At 41.4% G+C, this 14,316-nt stretch overlaps 1 protein-coding gene across 1 annotated transcript; it reads right to left on the bottom strand.

Moving 5' to 3' along the window:
* Positions 1 to 8,135: 8,135 nt before the first annotated feature.
* SBDS (SBDS ribosome maturation factor) lies at positions 8,136 to 13,820 on the bottom strand. The gene is made up of 5 exons (XM_057750621.1): positions 13,452 to 13,820; positions 12,699 to 12,828; positions 11,991 to 12,191; positions 9,864 to 10,028; positions 8,136 to 8,937 (listed from the first exon to the last, which is right to left on the bottom strand). Exons 1-5 carry the CDS (start codon positions 13,577 to 13,579, stop codon positions 8,809 to 8,811), a joined length of 753 nt encoding a protein of 250 aa, XP_057606604.1. The 5' UTR covers positions 13,580 to 13,820; the 3' UTR covers positions 8,136 to 8,808.
* Between the last annotated feature and the right edge of the window lie 496 nt (positions 13,821 to 14,316).

Raw genomic sequence — 14,316 nt, 5'->3', positions numbered from 1 at the left:
GATGGAAAAGAATTAGGAAAAGGATGTACACACACATACATGTAATATATATACTGAATCACTTTGCTGTACACCTGAAACATTGTAAATCAACTATACTTCAATAAAAAACCAAAACAAGAAACAAAAGGAACCCCCCCCCCCAAAAAAAAAAACTTATACACATTTAAAACTAATTGGAGGGACTTAACCAAAAACAATTTAGAACTCCAATGGCCATTATGGGGAACTTTTGATCTCCCCAGACTTGCTTCACTTAGAACCAAATTAGAAGACCGAGGCTCTAAAATAAACTGAACAGGATGCCTGTTTCCGTCGGTACCTTGAGGCTTCTAAGCATGTTCAGGGCTCTTAAAGTGCCTCTTTACAAAACACCATTTCTAACTTAATGTGAACAAACAATTGAAAGAAGAGAAAAAAACTTCTTTTGAAGCTTCATTTTCCCCTTCCCCGTCCTCTTTTGTCTCCATCCCCACACCTCCTTCATACCCTCCTCTTCCTCATTCACATTCTTTTACGGAACTTCGATTTTTCTCCAAACCTCTTCCTACTTCTTCCTCATCTGAACCCATTAGAACCTGTCCCATTAAAATCAAACCCTCTGGAGATTCTAATGCTAAGCTCCTAATTTCTAATGCCCCCGGGACTAAAGCTGAACTACAAGGCATAAAGGTTTTCCTAGAATAACTAAGGATCCCTATACATTCGCTGAGGGATAGAATGTAGCTGTTCAGACTTACCGACCAGGTTTTATCAGACTTATACCATGGAGCTCACATGCTTGTTGGTGAAGGCCAAACCCAAGACCGGATGAAAACAGCACGTTGGGGTACTCCTGAGAAATATCTAGAACTGCAAATGGGAGCACCTCCCCCCTCCCTTTATAAAGGATCAGGTTCGGACGACCTTAAACGACTTCACCTGGCTCTCCCGAAAACCTGTTGATTGAAATAAGATTCAGCCCTGCGCCCAGACCCCCTCCCCCCCACCCCCACCGCCTAGTGAGCCTGTGCAGAATTCTTACAGCCTGTTTCCAGTTATTTTGAAGGAAAATTCTCGCCTTCCTATGGATTTGATTGTACTTGGGTAGCCTTCAACTCTGTTTTTAAATGGGCTGAACTGGGGTCTTTTCCTTCTAGTTAAAAGGACCAGGATGGAATGGGAAACCATGTTTCCTCCTAATTCCCGGTAACGGGACTCTGGGCTTTCCCCAGCCCTTCCTCTTAACCAGCTTGGAGTGAGATGAATCTCTGTCTGTCCTTATTGATACCAAAGCTACCCTCTCAGTGCTCAGTCCCACTGTTATTCACATCCCTTGCCCGGGAGTACTATAACGGCTCAGATAGTGGGGGTCTCTAATAAATCTCAACATGTTCCTAGCTCTCAACCTGTTCCCTTTTGTTTGGTTCCTCTAAGAGATACTCACACTTTCCTCCTTTGTTCCTCCACCCCTACTCATTTATTAGGTGGAGATTTCTTAAAGAAACATTGTCTGGAATTTCTTTCTCCCCAAAAAGGGAGCTAATTCTAGAATTTCACAGTAGTGTTACCAAGCGAGGGCTTCTATGTCCGACACACATAGAAGCCAATTCCGTGGCGCGAGCTTTTTTTTTAAAAATTTTTATTTAATTTAATTTTTTTATTTATTGGCTGCATTGGGTCTTCATTGCTGCGCGCAGGCTTTCTGTAGTTGCGGAGAGTGGGGGCTACTCTTCATTGCAGTGCGTGGGCTTCTTATTGCAGTGGCTTCTCGTTCCAGGGCATGGGCTCTAGGTGAGCGTGGGCTTCAGTGGTTGTGCCAAGTGGGCTCAATTGTTGTGGCTCGTGCGCTCTAGAGTGTAGGCTCAGTAGTTGTGGCCCACGGGCTTAGTAGCTCCACAGCATGTGGGACCTTCCTGGACCAGGGCTTGAACCCATGTCCCCTGCACTGGCAAATGGATTCTTAACCACTGCGCCACCAGGAAAGCCCCATGGCACCAGCTTTTGAGAAAAGAAAGAGCTTTATTGTGAGGCTGACCGGCGAGGAGACAGAAGACAGGGCTCAAATCTGTCTGCTTGATCCGGGGTTAGGGGAATTTCAAACTTGGCAGAAGTTGATTGGCTAGCTTCAAATCAGTACATATATATGGTAATCAAGCTACTTGGGCTGCTGAAAGCCAGGTTTTCTTTATTGTAAGACTTCGCCCTTCTTAAAGCCCTCAGGTGGCAACATTTCTAGTCTTTGAGTTCCGTAGATTGAAGATATTTGCTCCTGGGCTCAGCCTGGAGGTATGGGTTCCCATCTTGCACATGCGCAGTGCTGTCTCTGTAAAACAACTTCAGGTTTGGTTAATCACCAACCTGTTTTAAGAAAGCAAAACCAGTTTAAGTCACTCAATGTTTTATGTGCTATTTCAGTAGCAACCGAAATAGCTGACAAAGTGACTCCAATGAAGTTACCTGGATCCTGTAGTTTATTTCAATAGGTAAACAACTTGCTTCTCTGCTTCCCTTCTCAGGCCTCTTTGCAGGAGGACAGCATTTACCTGTTAAAATCTTTAGCCTTAAAGGGACACAAAGTCTCCAAGGAAAAAACTGCAATTTGTTCCAACTCAGATTTCATAGTTGGGGCACCTGATCTCAAAACAAGGGCTACACTTGGATCCAAAGAGGCTTCATGGCATCCTGAGCTTCCCCAAATTCAAAACTAAGCTTGGGCTAGCTGGCTACTGTTTTGGTTTTTTGTTTTGTCTTTTTGTGTCTTTTTAAAAAAAATTTTTTATTGGAGTATAGTTATTTTTCAATACTGTGTTAGTTTCTGCTATACAGCAAAGTAAACTGGCTATATACATATATCCCCTCTCTTTTGGACTTCCTTCCCATTTGGGTCACCACAGAGCATTGACTAGAATTCCCTGGGCTATACAGTAGGTTCTCATTAGTTACCTATTTTATACATAGTATCAATACCACATATATGTCAATCCCAATCTCCCAATTCATCCCACCGCCCACCTTTCCCCCTTGGTATCCATACATTTGTTCTCTACATCTCTGTCTCTATAAGATCATCTATACCAATTTTTGTCAGATTCCACATATATGCGTTAATATACAATATATGTTTCTCTCTTTCTGACATTTCACTCTGTATGACAGACTCTAGGTCCATTCATGTCTCTACAAATGACCTGATTTCGCTGGCTACAGTTGAAATTGGAAAAGCTTGATAAATCCCTCTGTCCTTGGCCTATGAAATTCTTATGCTAACAGCTCTTTTTCGCTGTAGTATTAACCCTGCCACTCTTCTTCCCTCCTCTGTGGACAATACTCCTTCTGACAGATCACCTCCTGGCCCCTGTGATGACTTATAGGAAAGTCCTTGTGTTTGGCTGAGGGCAAAACTGCCAAGTATCTATACAGACAGTAGATACACCTTTGGAGTGGCTTATGACTTTGGAATGCTATGGAAACAGTGAGGCTTCCTCACTTCCAGTGCGGACCAAATTTAAAATGGCCCTTATGTTCAGGAATTCTTAGATGCCATACTCTTGCCAGGGAATGTAAACTGGTGCAGTCACTATGGAGAACAGCTAGGGCACGTCCCTCACAGCCCCTCAGCTTAATGACCATCATAAGGGCAGATATTTCCCTTTCATAAACTAGCAGGTGGAGCCATTCTGGCCTAAGGATTATAGCACTCACCAGCTGGGGCTGGGAGCAAGCAGGGTGTAGGGGAAGCAGGCACTGGGCAAGTAGAGGATGTACAAAGAGCAAGAGGGCGGCCATCCTGAGTGCCCTGATCAAACGCCATGGCAGAGGTTTAATTGTTGGTTCCTTTGACAGCAGTGCTCTTTTCAGAAATATCAGCGAGGTGGTTTCCTTTAACCTCCAGGGAATCAAGTTTGGAATGCCCAGGGGCCTTGACAATTGGCCAAAGTGGCTGGCAGCATCTTGCTGGTAAAATAAGTGGCTCTTTTGCTTTTTTAAGATCAATCAGCACTATTAAACCACTTTACCAAAAAGCTGAAGGTAAACATTTTTTCTCTTCCCAAATGAGGGTGAATGAACTGGTTAGCCCATGTCTGCTACTTCACTTACTGAATGAGTGTTCTAAAAATAAAATACTAATATCCTAAGGCAAACATTTATAACTAAATTCCAGACCCTGAAATGGAATCCTGCCCCCAAGCCCTCATTTAGCGTCATATTCTCCATCTGTGAAGGATGTATAAAACCAGGAGCACTTTGTAGACAGTCAGGGTAAATGAAATAATACCTGAAAAACACTTGAGACACTATTGTCATGTGCTTTGTACTAATAGAAAGCACTGAACTGGCAAAATATGCAGGGAAAATTTAGCTGTGCTTGTTATTGTGTTCGGGCACAACTTGGTAAGGAAATTGCTCAGAATAGTTTCTCTGAAGAGCTTTGGGTATGCTTACTATCATTTGCAAACCTTGGAAAAGGATTTCTCACTGGAGGGAGCTGGAATTAGAAAATGGAACTTCTGCAATGGACTTGTAAAATAATAAAGCAATCAGAGAGAGAGAAGTCTGTCATTTGATATTTTCTGGTCCTTTGGAAGGGGAAGTATTTCCTATAAAGTCATTCAGTGCCAAGGGGGAGGGGGTGAGAGAGAGATGGATTGGGAGTGTGAGATTAGCAGATGCAAAGTAGTATATATAGGATGAATAAACAACAAATCCTACCGTGTAGTGCAGGGAACTATGTTCAATATCCTGAGATAAACCATAATGGAAAAGAATATGAAAAAGAATATATATATGTATATTGGAATCACTTTGCTGTATATCAGAAATTAACACAACACTGTAAATCAACCATACCTCAATGAAAAATTTAAAAAAAAAAAAAAAGAATATAAGAGACCCATGAGCTCCTTGGGGTGTTATGGTATGAAGTAAACAGAAGTGGCAAATTACCTGGCAGCCCTGCCTGTCTCTCCGCCGCCATGCCATGGCTTTTGGGGGAGGAGCAGGGAGTAAACGTGGGGTGCTGGATGTCACGAGGCAGACAGCTGGACATTGGGTGAGAGCTGCATACTCTGCAGTGCACAGATTTTACAGGAATGTACTGGAAATCATGATCAGTTTATGAGGACTCTACTGAGGAGTAGCAAATAAAATGAAAGGAAATGGCTCACAATAAAGGGAATTCATTCTCTTAAAAAAAAAACCTGTGTTTTGCACTACGCTTTGTTTCTGCACTGTTTGGTGGCTATTCCTGAAGGAGGACTAATTTTAAAAACTGAAATGTCTTCTGAAATGTTAAATATCTCCCTGCTCAGAAATCCAATTTAACACAGTAATGTACCTCAAAGAGGCTTCCCTTCTTCGAAACCTCCTACACTGTTGGTGGGAATGTAGGCTGGTGCAGTCACTATGGAAAAGTGTGGAGGTTCCTGGGAAAGCACAGAGTCCTACCTACCAAGCCTCCAGGGAATTCCCTTCGCTACAATTACTGAACTCCTGAACAATCACCATGTCTCTGAGAAAATCAGGCAGTTATCACTCAAGCTTTACACAATTATCTCTTTACACAAATTTCACTAAGAAATGCTTTCTTTACTATTCTTTTTTGTCATGCCAATGTATGTCCAAAGCCTTTCTATAATCTGCAAAGTTTTAACTTTAAATCCACATACTATTTTACCTCAATTACATGCAAGAGTCCTAATCTTGAACCTTTCTCTCTCTGCAGGACAGTAATAAATAAATAAACTTGTGGCCTTTTTTCCTTTAAAAGCGTGTCAACTATGCTTGTCTGCCACAGGAAGAGTGCCACTTAAGAACCTTTTGGCATTCAAGTGCATCACCAGATGGAAAAAATCTCCTGAGATATGAACGGCATTGAGTGTAGAAGACAAGTCTGTTCCTCTCTGCAGTAAAAAGGACTCTATTCTATGTTCAATTCTACAACCCATTTATCTCCATTCTCTGTCAACTGAAAATATGTAAGAATTTGGTGAAACTGATGACTCTTCTGGGTGTTTCGAAGGGGCCCTCAGCCACTCAAGTACATGTGCTCAAGAGTGTTGTAAAACCGTTCTAGGAATATCCAAGTTGATAAAGAATTAGGTCAGTATTATACTTTTAGTTCAGAAGAACTGTTGCTATAAAATTACATTTAGACTCATTAATTTTGTAGGTACCAATAATATACATGCAGAGATGAAAATCAGTGGCCTTCACCATCTCAGCCATTAAATGCTGTTAGTGGCAAACTATGTAACCACAACCACCTCTAATGCGCTGCAGCAGGAAAATGGTTTCAATGTCAACACCTTGAATTTCAGTAAATTAAGAGCAGGTACACAAAAAACTCTAAATAAGGAAACTAAATACTGTACTACCAAAATTATAGGGACCTCATGATATGGGTTTGAGGGTAGCATGCAGGTTAAAACCACATGTGTAGCTATTGCTTAAAATAATGAGTGCTAGTCAACTTCCCCATCACAGCCCAGGGAATATGATGTGCGTATGATACTCCGGGGTGAATGTGAGAGGCTGCGTGCAGGCAGAGACAAAAGCCCTGAGGGCTGAAGGGATCTTAGCACACAGAGACCACCAGGGGCACACTAGCATGCAGGGGTATGAACGGTGGGAAGCTCTGGCTTAGCTGACAAAAGCTCAATCAGGCTTTAATGAAGGATTTGAAAAAGTCACTGGCCAGCCAAATTTGTCATTACCTACCCTCACTTCTGATGACACGGACCCCCACTGAGATAGCATGCTTATTACTCCAGACATTTATTCCACAAGTACTAGGTCCAAACTATGGTGGGATACACACCCATGTATGTAATGGCTGACTAACCTGCCCTTGAGCTGCTCACAGTCTAGCATGGCAGGTATTTAGGCAGCTCTCTACAACACAAGGTAGGGCAAAACCAAGGCCAAGGAGGGACTTTCCAAGTGGTGTGAGGTTACACAGGCTGGAGCAAATAACTGGGTATGGGTACAAGGGAAGCTTCAATGAAAAAAGCTCTGAAAGACAGAAGAGGTTTAATTCTGAATGTCATTCTAACTCAATGTACACAGTACAGCTTGCATTGAAAAAGCAAAATAAACCAATAATCCTTAAGATAACCCATTACAGCAGTGGTACCTGAAAGATGATTATGAACCAAACTTTTAAACTACTTTTGAATAATGAGATTAATATAAGGTAAAAACTTTTTATTTTTTATAGGTTCAGAAACATGACTCAGTTCAATCTACATTCGACATTTCTTGAAGTTCCAGCTTTTTAGAAGAAATGAGGATGAGAATGGGGAAAACTTAAGGCAATGTTGTAGTAACATTTTATCTTTTTCTACTTAAGATGCAGCTCCTGAACATTTTTAGTAATCATGAGTTTCGACCTGAAGCACTGCTTTCACTGTTTAAGCCAGAAATAAAGTGTAAACCTCGTTGGTTGAAATTATTTCCTGGGACTTCAAGTTTTTTTTTTTTTTTTTTTTCGGCACACGGGCTTAGTTGCTCCGCGGCATGTGGGATCTTCCTGGAGCTGGGATCGAACCCGTGACCTCTGCATTGGCAGGCGGACTCTCAACCATTGCGCCACCTAGGAAGCCCGGACTTCAAGTTTAGATTACCTTTGTAAAACAACAAACTATGTAAGTAAAATGGAATCAGTGAGGGGGTCATCTTGAAGATTGTATCAGAACAGTAGTTCAAGTTCAGCATTAAAGAAAGTGTGTCTTTCCAATGTCATCCAGCAAGAATATTTCTTCTAATACTATGAGAAAAGTTTTCGACTTCAATCAACCAATCAGGATCTGTTCAAGTCAAGAATGTTTTCTCACTTAAAAAGTTCCATCCATAAAATACATCTTTATGTTTATTTTGACTGAAACCCTACTTTGTACTCTAGACTATCTCTTTTGAGGATGAGTTGATTTAAAAACACTTGCACACTGTCTAAGTATTCAAATACTAAAATACTCAAGTTCGATTACATCCCAAATAGTATTTCCTAAGATTTACCAGGTATTTAACAGAACAGGCCCTGTTCTGAGCACGCCTCCTCCTGACTTGTTTAATCCTGCTAAGAACTCTCCCATCCTACCAGGCAAGAGGCAGAGAAAAGAAAAAGTTAGGAAGCTGTCTAGAAATGCAAGCCATAGTTCAACAAAAATAAACAGTGGTTTTATTGATTACATAATTTTCAGCTCTAGTAATATATATTATAAACTTGAAGAATTAGAAATAAATGACTATTTATTTATTTTTCCACCAAGAATAATCTAGGTTATGGCAGCATATTTGATGAATATTACTGAAGTCCTGCACAGTCATCATATTCCTATTTTTCAGAAAATCAGGAAGTCACCATCCAAGTTTATACTAGGTCACGACACAGTTACCCCATACACACATTTCACTAAGTAGAAATAAGACAGTATATGTTTTCTTTTCTGGCAAATCCTCCCTTTCTATCATACAGATATATCCTCCCAAAGTTATTTTCTTATAACGTACAAAATTTACTTCTTATCCACAAGAGTTGTTTTAAATAACTTTCATCCTGGAAAGCTACAAAGGCATAAGGCAATAACAAAATGCTACTCTGGCCTTTGTATCTTGAATACTTCTGCCTAAAACCCCATTTTATAATTAAAACTAAATTAATCCCACATTGTAATACTTACTTAGTTAAGTCTTTTTGTGCACACGTTTGCCACAAAGATGGAAAATGTCAACTTGTCTGAGCAAGTACTTGGCAGATTACAGAAAAAAAACAGGGTCGTGGGAAATGAAAACGCTTTAGTGTTTGACAGCTGAAGAGACTGACGACTGTCACTCAAATTTCTCATCCCCTTCCTCCACGTCTTTCAGATTGAGTACTTCCAAAGAGCCTTTGCCTTTTGTCTCCTTTTTTATGAGCTCATCGATTTCTCGGAAGCAGCCGGGGTCAATGAGACACACCTGAAATATTGAACACAGCTGATGACCACATGAGGAAGAGCAGTAGCCCAGAATGGACACAGCTTTCACTTCCTGTGAGACAGCTACACCATACTTTCCATGTCTCTCTGCGAACACTGATAAGACAATGCACAGGACAGCTGGGTTCTGGTCCAGCCTCTGCCCTTAAGTACACACGCAGGCCCCTGTGACAAGGTATCATTCTCCCTATTGAGGACTTCACCAGATTCCTCAGCTGTAAAATGAAGTGGTTGGATTAGAAGGCTATGTTCCTTTTCATACTAAAATTTAGCATTAAAATTTATAGTTCAATGAAATCATCTCTTGTATCCACATTTGAAAGGGGGAAAAAAAAGAGGTGGAAGGCCTGTTTAGAAACCATGTGCAAAGTTTTGCACAGATTTTAGAACTTCATAGGGTGCCAAATGTGTTGTTCACATCTCCAGTGGAAAGCTCAACAATCCTCTAGAGCTCACTTATTTGTCAAGAAGCTATAAAGCTCTAAGACATGGGTTTACAGACAGCTGAATTTACATGATGTCTGAAGCTGTGGGGTGAGGACCCAAAGACATAATGATTTGCTGCTTCTTTAAAATGTCTGTGGTAAAGGACAGTGACAAACTTTTAGTCCTATTTCCAATTTCCTCATAACAGAAGACTCACTGTAAAATATATTCTCATCAAAAATGAGCATTGACCAAAATCATTTTATCATGAATAATTTAAACTAAAAAACAAACAAAAATTGTAAGTGTTCTTAATGACAATTTGGTTCTATGTAGACCTTGACCTTCTTACCTAATTCTAGTTGTTTCTGGAAGTATCTTGCTGTTCACACCTTCTAAATGTCTGGGACACATTTATGACTAGAGAAGAAACTATTTTGGTAATGCAGAAGTGAAGAAACAAGAGTATGTTAATCTTACAATTTCTAACTGTTGACCGTAGTCTTCACTTTCTATAACCTTGATCAGGGGCTTGAGTTTTTCTTTCAGCTTCTTCCCTTCATTCACTGGAAGAATGAACCGAAGTCTCATGTGAGCGCGTTCTATCTTCATGTTCTCCTTTAACTGCTTTATCACTTCCAAAGCCTATCAAGACAAAATTAAAGACGTTTGCAATTTCTTTGTTTCCTCTGCTTCATCACTGTGGAAGGTATTCAAAACAAAGCAGTTTCCATCTAGCTGGACTGGGCAGTGGTTTCTTTTAGATAACAGGAAGAACATTAGCAACCACAGGAGAAAACAGATAAATTGGACTTTAAGATTAAAACCTTTTGTGCTTCAAAAAAACCATCAAGAAAGTGAAAAGACAACCCAGAGATTATGAGAAAATACTGGAACATCGTGCATTTGATAAGGTACTAGTATCCAAAACATATAAAGAACTCTTACAACTCAATAATGAAGAGACAAATGACTAACTGAAAAATAGTCAAAGGATCCAAAGAAGACAAAGGGTCAGTAAGCCCCTGAAAATATGCTCAAAATGTCAGTCATTAGGGAAATGCAAATCACAACCAGAATGATACCCCCAGGGTGGCTATAATCAAAAAGGTGGACAATAACAAACATCACTGAGGATGTGGAGAAATGGGAGCCCTTGTACGCTGACTGTGGAAATGTAAAATGGTTCAGCTGTTTTGGAAACCGGTTAAGCAATTAGTCAAAAGGTTAAGATAGTCGCCGTATGACCTAGCAATTCCACTCCTGGGTATAGAGAGATGGAAACATTTGTCCACACAAAAATGTGTAATGAATTTCATAGCAGCATTACTCATGGTAGCTAAAAAGTGGAACCAATCCAAATGTCCATCAACTGATGAATGAACACAAAGGTGGTATTTCCATACAATGAGCTATTATTCAGTCCTAAGAAGGAATAAAGTACCAATACAGGCTACAACATGGATTAACCGTGAAAGGCCACATACCATACGACTCCATTTATATGAAAATGTACAGAATAGACAAGTCCATAGAAAGACATAAAAAGTGCAGTTGCCTTATCCCCTGCTTGTGAGACAGGGGAACAAGAAGTGACTGCCAACAGGTACAGGGTTTCATTCTGGGGTGATGAAAATGTCCTTAAGGTAGGTAGTAGGGAAGGCTGCAAAAACTTTGTGGGTGTACGACTAAATTGTATGCTTTAAATGGGTGACTTTTATAGTATATGTATTATACATACATTAAAAAAAACCTAACAAGTGGGGTTATAATGTCTCTTTAAAACCCCAAGTTTTACTTTTTATTTTTATTATTTTTTAAAAATTTATTTATTTTATTTTTCTTATTTTTTTTCTATTTATTGGCGGTGTTGGGTCTTCGTTGCTGCATACAGGCTTTCTGTAGTTGCAGAGAGCCAGGGGCTACTCTTCATTGTGGTGTGCAGGCTTCTCATTGCCATGGCTTCTCTTGTTGTGGAGCACAGGCTCTAGGTGTGTGGGCTTCAGTAGCTGCGGCAAGTGGGCTCAGTAGTTGTGGCACACAGACTTAGCTGCTCCATGGCATGTGGAATCTTCCTGGATGAGGGCTCAAACCCATGGCCCCTGCATTAGCAGGTAGATTTGTAACCACTGCACCACCAGGGAAGCCCAAGTTTTATCTTTTTTTAAAAAAAATTTTATTTTATATTGTAGTACAGTTCATCAACGACAATGTGTTAGTTACAGGTGTACAGCAAAGTGATTCAATTATACCCACACAACTATCCATTCTTTTTCAAATTCTTTTTCCATTTAGGTTATTACAGAATATTGAGCTGAGTTGCCTGTGCTATACAGTAGGTCCTTGTTGGAAAAATCCAAGTCTTATCTTTAAAGGTCTGACTTGCATAGGAAGATGAGAGTCCTAGTATATTTGTGTTTAGTTAAAAAAAATATTCCATCACTCCTCTCTAAAACCTCCATCCTTCCCCTCCCCTCTCACCAAACCCTCCTACCCAGTTGCTTCTGAGTAATACCATTCTGTTATCACAGACCAACTATTTTAATGTTTTCCTCAGACAACACTGATTTTCATGGACACTTTTTGACATTAAAAAAACAAACTCACCTGCTGTTTTGTACTCTTGTTGGGTTTGACCGAATAGTGGATGTCCTTCATGGCTCTCTCAATAAGGATAACGGTGTACGGTCTCTTTGTTTCAGGGTTCACACATTTGTCAGCCACAATAGTTGCAATGTCCCTAAACATCTGCTCCAGCTGTGTGTGCCGTTCTTTATCTGACACTTGAACCTCTCCTTTATTCAAAATCTAAAGAACCCAACAAGTTTAAGAAAATAATGTCTTTATTCTGCACTATTCGTTAACTAATCACAGGAATTAATAACTGGGGAGAAAATTAAATTTCATCCTCTTCAGCTACTGATATTTGGTAATAATTTGAGCTTTGCCTAAAGGATGCACCGGATTATTTTGTTCCAAAATCTTACTTATTTAGATGGGGGAAGGGGTAAAGGCAATCTTAGCAGAGGGTGTAAATGATGAAATACTTGAAAAGAAATTCTACTTTCAGGTATATTACACTAAAAATATGTAAATGGACAACATAAGGCCATTGAGTAGAAAACCTGATTTCTGGAGGCTTTGGCAAAAAATATCCATGGCCTGAATTATTAACAGTGATGTTTTACAGATCAAATTATTGCATAGTAACTGTTCACTCCAAAAAATAGCACTTTAAAGTTTAACATACCTGAAATCTAATATCTAATAGTAATGGATATCGGGGTCAACTATACTGCTACTGTTAGAACCCACCTGCTTACAGATTTCCGTCTGGTCATCTGTTCCAAATGCACTGATGAGATCTTCCTTCTTTGCAACCTGACCTTTAGAGACATTTACAAACACCGAGTGGGTCTGCAGAACTTCATCAAGGTCTTTTTCCCTTGTGAGGACAGAAGAGAAAGTCTTAAGTGAGCACGCCTGAAACTTGGAAGGTCATTCACATTTAAATACAAGATGGCAAACGATACGAATAGGAAGAAACAACAAATACTCCTAAATGACTCTCGGTTCCAAGGGAACATTTTCGGAATCCAGAACTCTATTTGTATACGCCTTTCCTCAGAGGCGAAAAACATCGTGGCAGTACTTGTGAATCACTGAGGGGCGGGGCCTGGCTGGTGCCAGGGAATTTCGATCTCTTGGATGGCAGCGGTGAAGACTCTGCGCACTTGGGTGAAACCACTGGGCAGAGATCTGCGACAGGCGTACGAACTACAGAAGAACCTGCCCTTTGCCTCGATCAATATTCTGAGACAAGGACCGCAGTTATGGGGGTTTCTTGGCTGTAGCTTTTACGGCACCAACAAAGCAGAGCAAAACCGGACCCCAAGCCGAACCAACCATACGAAAAAGGGACCGTCTGGTTCAGATGCCAAGCTTGGGCAGTTTCCCACCTCCTCCCCTGACAAGACCCCAGCTTGGCCCATTCGTGAGACGACCAGAGGGAGGCCGCCTCCTAGGCTACCGGCTCCGGCCAGGACCCAGAGGGAGAGGGTCACTCACACGCCGCTCCGCCAGCCCACGACCTTGTTTTTGTAGCAAGCGATTTCGAAGCGCTTCCCGGCTCGCTTCATCCGTACTACGGCCACATTGGTCAGGCGGATCTGGTTGGTGGGGGTGAAGATCGACATCGCGGCGGCTCACGGACCTCGGGTCCGGTGAACCACGAGGCACAGCCGCGCCGCCGGCCTGAGGCCTGCCTGCACCTCGATGCGACCACCCGGCGGCGGCGCGCGCCACAGGAACGCCCGCAGACCGCGCGGCGCCGGGACCAGTTCGGCAGCCACAATACACCCACCCAACTTCGTGCGCAGACGTCAGGTGTTGCGGAAAGCGGGCGAGGAAGGGAGGGCAATGACGCCTGCGCACTGCGGCTTTTACGACACTGTTCCACGCCCGGAAAGAGAGGCGTTCTTCCTTGACGTAATTTTCTGTCGCGAAGGAACGAAAGAGCTCTGATTGGTCGGTGGAGCTCACGTTTGGTGACCGGGTGGAAACTCAGTGCCGGGCGCCTCAGAGTTCCGCGGAGTTCCGGGCCACGCCCACCTTAACCTTTCATTATAGAAAAATTTTAACACAAAAAACCTAGAGAGAAGTGTCATGAACTGCCACGTACCCATCACCCCGCTTCAACAATTATCAACATTTTGCCGTTCTTGTTTCATTCTCCTTTTTTTAATTGGAGTATTTTAAAACAAATCATCAGAAGGTTTTAGCTTTAAATACTTCAGTCTAAACTCTAACAGATACACCCAACGAGATTAACTATAATTTCTTAATAGCGTCTCAAAGCCAGTCCATAATCAAATTTCCCCTAAATAATGTCTTTTTTACAGTCGGTGTGTTTCAACTGAGATTCAAACGGGCT

This window comes from Hippopotamus amphibius, chromosome 9, assembly GCF_030028045.1.
Source record: "Hippopotamus amphibius kiboko isolate mHipAmp2 chromosome 9, mHipAmp2.hap2, whole genome shotgun sequence".
NCBI classification, from domain to species: domain Eukaryota; kingdom Metazoa; phylum Chordata; class Mammalia; order Artiodactyla; family Hippopotamidae; genus Hippopotamus; species Hippopotamus amphibius.
Note: the sequence above shows the minus strand (reverse complement) of the source record. Positions and strands in the feature narration are given on the sequence as shown.

Excerpts from the sequence above, each read along its gene's own strand:
- SBDS (XM_057750621.1), bottom strand. The coding sequence starts at position 13,579 with ATGTCGATCTTCACCCCCACCAACCAGATCCGCCTGACCAATGTGGCC. Across the intron at positions 12,829-13,451 it reads GTGGGCTGGCGGAGCGGCGT|GGAAAAAGACCTTGATGAAG; the intron begins GTGAGTGACCCT and ends TGTCCTCACAAG. Across the intron at positions 8,938-9,863 it reads ACGGTCAACAGTTAGAAATT|GTGTGTCTCATTGACCCCGG; the intron begins GTAAGATTAACA and ends TCAATATTTCAG.